This window comes from Gavialis gangeticus, unplaced genomic scaffold (genome assembly GCF_001723915.1).
Source record: "Gavialis gangeticus isolate Ggan-Ray unplaced genomic scaffold, GavGan_comp1, whole genome shotgun sequence".
Taxonomy (NCBI): Eukaryota; Metazoa; Chordata; order Crocodylia; family Gavialidae; genus Gavialis; species Gavialis gangeticus.
In genome coordinates this window covers 16,099,269-16,104,026 of record NW_017729025.1, presented here as the reverse complement: position 1 = coordinate 16,104,026, position 4,758 = coordinate 16,099,269, and the positions used below count along the sequence as shown (strand labels likewise).

The following is a 4,758-nucleotide window of genomic DNA, read 5'->3' as shown; positions in this document are numbered from 1 at the left end:
CCCCTATGGCTGTCCTGCCTGCCCCCTGCTTGAGTTTCTTAAAAAAAAAAAAAAAAAAAAAAGCCCCCACTCACCGGCTGCTTCAGGGTTTTGGGGGCTCATGGCAGAGCCCCTGCCCCACACAGCGTGGGGCAGTGGGGAATCCCCCTGTTTGCCTGGCAGCAATCAAATACTAGCTGCTTCACACAGGCCTAGTGACCATCTGTAGAGGGCCTTTTCTTGTGTGCTGAAGCCAATGTTAGGTTTGCTTTTGACTATATTGGAGGAGTGGGGCCTGTATTTTGTACTGGCTGGTGCTCTATTGCAGTGGTTCTCAACCTTTTTTTCTACCAGGATCCCTATTTAAACATTGGTAGCCAGTCCTGACTCAGGAAATAGTTTAAGTAGAAAACAGATGAGTATTTTGGCCCCCAAATATTTATTGCACATTACAAGTTAAAGCAGCTCAACAATCTTAATTTTAAAGACAGAAATCAACATCAACAGGACAATATTAACAGCAATATCAACATGTGGCCCTCCATTACTCCCAAGTGACATTCATCATTGTGCAACTTGCACAATGCAAATTGCCAGTGCCCCTCACTCCTGACTCGCAGCCCCCCAGCTGTGCTGGTGCCCCTCATTCCCAAGCCACAACACCCTACTCCCCCAGCCCTGCTGGTGCCCCCCACTCCCAGGCCCAAGCCCCCCAGTGTGTGGGGCAGGAGGTGGGAGTGTGGAGCAGGATGTGTGTGTGTGTGGAGGGCATGGTGGCATGCCCCCCACCTCCCAGTTTGTGCAACCACAGCAGGCACAGGGCAGCAGCCTGCACCACCTCTGCAGCCCAGTGGGCAGGACCTGGTGCAGGGCAGCAAGACTCATTGCTGTTTCTGCTGCTGCCAGGATCCCTGTGCCAGCCGCATCACCAGCAGCACCAGGAGTAACGAATGGGGGGGCATGCTGCCCTCACCTCTTCCTACTACCAGCCACTTGGTGTGCTGGGCCATAGCTCTCCCCCACCATGACCCACTTGCCACCGCTGCTCCCCTCAGGCTGCCCATAACCCCACCTCACCTGTGGCAGGTGGCAGGAGGAGGTGAGGCCAGCATGGCCTCCCAATCCATTACATTGCATGCTGCTGGCAGTGCGGCTGGTGCGGGGGTCATGGCTGCAGTGCTCCCCACTCCATCCTCCTGTGCTGGGTCCTGCCTGCTGGGCCACGGAGGCAGTTCCTGCCTGTGGTAGTGTGGCCAGATTGCAGCCCCATCCCCACTGTGGGCACACAAATTTGGGGGGTATGTGCCTCCCCCCATTCTCCTCCAGCACATCACCTGTGCTCCCCACCCTCCTGATGCATTGTCTATGCCCCCTCACCCCATAGACTTACCTGTGGGGAGCTGTAGGCATGGGCGGCTAGTACCTCCCGAGTCTGGGGGGGCACCAGATCGCCAATGAGGGGGTCCCCCAGCGGCTGATCGCCAAGCCAGCAGTGAAACTGGAAGTACATTTCGACTGGTACTTCCAGTTTTGTGGCTGGGTTTCCAGGGGGTGCATGGCTGATCTCAGGGGGTGCACCTGCACGTGCATGCACCCCTATGCATCGCCACTGGCTGTGGGAGCTGCTATACGTATTACCTGGCTGCCATGTGTTTGTGTGTGTGTGTGCACATGGACTTGGTGCCCCCTGGCTGCCTGGTCTCCTCCCATTCCCCCGAGCCCTAAGCAGCCCCTTGCAGCCCCTGTTTTTCTTTAAAGGAGAAAATCCATGATTTTCTGCATTTTTCCATGATTGGATTTTCTGCACATTGTCCTTGAAGTTGATGGCTTTACAATGTCTGTGATCAGAATTGAATTCCTTTACTTGAATGCTCTTTTCTCTAAGAAAGAAGGAAATCAGTAAATATTCTGGGACTTCCAGTCGGGTCATGACCTTATGAGATGAGAAGAATATGTTGCTAATGCTTCGCTATTTTAATAAAGCTAGCATTTTTGTTAAATGAAAAAAATGTTTTTGTCAAAATCAAAACATTTTGCAGCCCTGTGTTGATTTCAACGGGGTTTTTTACATGCGAAGGTTGGCATGTTGTTTCCACCTGTTGTTTTAATAGGTCAAAATGTTTCCTTTCAACTTTATTGTTTCTGTTCATTTTTGGTGTTTTTAGTATATTCAACATATACTCGATATTCAACGTTTCAACTTTTTATGGAGATTTATAGTAAGAACAAATTTTAAAATGTTGGAATTTTCTATGGAATGAACATTCTGATTTCTGAATGGCCCGAGGTTTTAACAACTGTGTTCAGAGAGGATTTGTCCCTGAATAGGTTATTAATATCTGAAGTATTTTGTTTCCTTATCTTTCTGGTCTTTCTTAGTATTAATGCTTTCCTTTGTACCTATGGTTCTTAAAAGTTCCAATAAAAAAGTAACTGGGGCTTGTAATTCTTCAGCATCTGAATTTGTAAAATATTTTGTATGGGAATATATGTTGTTTTTATATATCTTTATTATTTTTTCTATACAAACACATTTGCTATATGAAGACTTTTTAAAACTGATCCTTTGAAATAAGTGGTGGGAAGGGGTAGAAAGAGCATACTGCTGTTTGCCTGTACGAATGAAGCTACTACTCACTCTTATGAGGGGAAGAGGTCTTCATGTTACCATGCATCAGTCTTAGCAATTACACAGTTTTCTTGTTTGGCCATTATACTCTGCTAAACCTGACACGAAGCCAAGGTGGAAGCAGAGATTTTCCTATTACAGAGAAGCAAATCTATGATAAGCCACGCCATGCAAATTCAGCCTGAAAGTGGAATGGGGAGAAGTCGACTGCTGTAAGATATGCGATGTGTTTTGCAGTGCTTACAGAATCTGCTTTTGAGGGATCATATTAACAACCAAAAGAAAAAAGCACTTTATCAGTGACAAAAACATTATGAGGAAAAGCCACACTTAAGAGAGTTTAAGCAACGTTTGAATGCGTTTTCAGCCTATTGCCCCATACATGCACTGACTTTAAAAGCACCTGAAAAAGTCGTACACAATTGCTACAGTAAAAGAGGTCTGTGAGTACTGAACCTGATCGGTGGTCTTCTTAATCCAACCGTGTTAGTTTTGCCCTGTGTGAGCACCTATGATCTTTGCTACATGCTGGTAAAGTTTCTGGGGTTTTTTGTTCTGAAGCTCATTTAGCATAAAACACTAAAATCAGTCAGTACTGTGGCTTTGCTTGCCATCGCATTACAACATTACACACAGCTGCTAAAAGTAATTTCTTGTGCTATGGAAACAGAGTGAATTTCATTCCAGTTACACTGGACATGAGCTCAGTGGTTTTCCCAAAGATTAGTTCCTAAAAAGGATTTAACTGTTTCAACTTATGAATCATTTGCCACAAGGAAAAAAGACAGCTGATAAAATGCACGTGTCAGATTTATGGTTGGGAAAGTTCCCAAATGCAGAAGTTAGCAAACAAACGGACCCAGCAAGTATTTACACGAATGCTGAGCTGTGTCTGTTGTCTTTTGAGCTCAGCAGGTTTTCATTCCGACAGTGTTGCTACCTCTTCTTATTTGCCAAACACAAGATAGATACTGAAAACAAGCAAACAAGTTCCCTCTGGACAAATCCTTCATTGCCCCAATTGTATGAACTGCCCTTTACGCTGGCTGGATACTTTCCAGACCTGAACCACAGCCCTGGATGAGAAGTAACCTCTACATCCCCTTTGAACTGTTCTCCTCTACCCTTCATCCCTCCTACCCCTTTCTACCCCCAATTGCATGTTTTTTTGAAAAGTGCTTTCTTACCTGCATAGTGGTCAAAGACGGTAGGCACATACTCTTCTGGGAAGGCATCGTTGGCATAACTCATTAACAAGCAGGTTTTCCCCACTGCACCATCCCCAACCACCACGCACTTTAACATCTTTTTCCTGTTATCGCTGCTGCCATTCGTGCTGTTCTCATCTTCCTCCTTGCAGTTCATTCTTGCTGCTTCTGCTCCGGCTGCGGCTGCTGATACTTCCAAGTGCACATGAAGGAAAAATGAAGTGTGATTGTACTGACTGTTCCTGAGTTTGGGGGGGGGTTCTCAAACTCAGGAAATCATACTAATGTTTCCAGGCTAGGAGAGCCGCCTCTAACAGTGCCCCGATCAGTAATTAGAACCATTGAGATAACTACATTAAATATTCATAGATATATTAATTAAAAATAAAAAGGATTGTCCTCTCTTGTTAGCTGGAGTCAGGAAATCCTCATGCTGACCCTGAGATTTTGCTATTTATTGCGACTTGAAAAACGTCAGCAGTCGGAGGCTGTGAAGTTCTTCTTTCCCTCTCCGGCTTGGGCAGAGGGATTCCTGTTTAAATCCACTCCATTTTCCATTGCATTTCTAACATGGAGGAAAGCTAGAGGTTTTTAATGGAGTTTTTCCTTTCTTTCCCCAGCTTGCTGTGTGTCAGGAAATCATGGGTTTCCTGCTGAATTCCATATTAGGATCAGTGGGCTTGTGAAGGGCTGCAAACAATGGGAGCTCTGTGTGTGTTTGTACTTTAGAGGAGCTATGCCAGGACATAGAGTAAGAAAAACACTAGAGGTCTCCCTGCAGGCTAAAGTTGTCAGGCTTCCTGTTTCATCTCGTACGTGCAGTGCTGTTAGCCGGCTGGCTTAGAGGAAACTGAGGATGATGACTTTTAATGGAGGGTGCTGTGAAAAAGGTGGGGGGTTCTGGCGTAACCGAATATGTAGGGGCTGGCAAAGCTGCGTGAT

The 4,758-nt window shown here is 46.0% G+C and overlaps 1 protein-coding gene across 1 annotated transcript in view; it reads right to left on the bottom strand.

The window, feature by feature from the left end:
* Nucleotides 1-4,488, bottom strand: part of RHOJ (ras homolog family member J) — a 97,740-nt gene extending 93,252 nt beyond the window's left edge. The window contains exon 1 of the mRNA XM_019518437.1: nt 3,796-4,488. Within this exon, the coding sequence (XP_019373982.1) occupies nt 3,796-3,973 (178 nt within the window). The 5' untranslated portion in view covers nt 3,974-4,488. The remainder of the gene's footprint in view (nt 1-3,795) is intronic.
* Between the last annotated feature and the right edge of the window lie 270 nt (nt 4,489-4,758).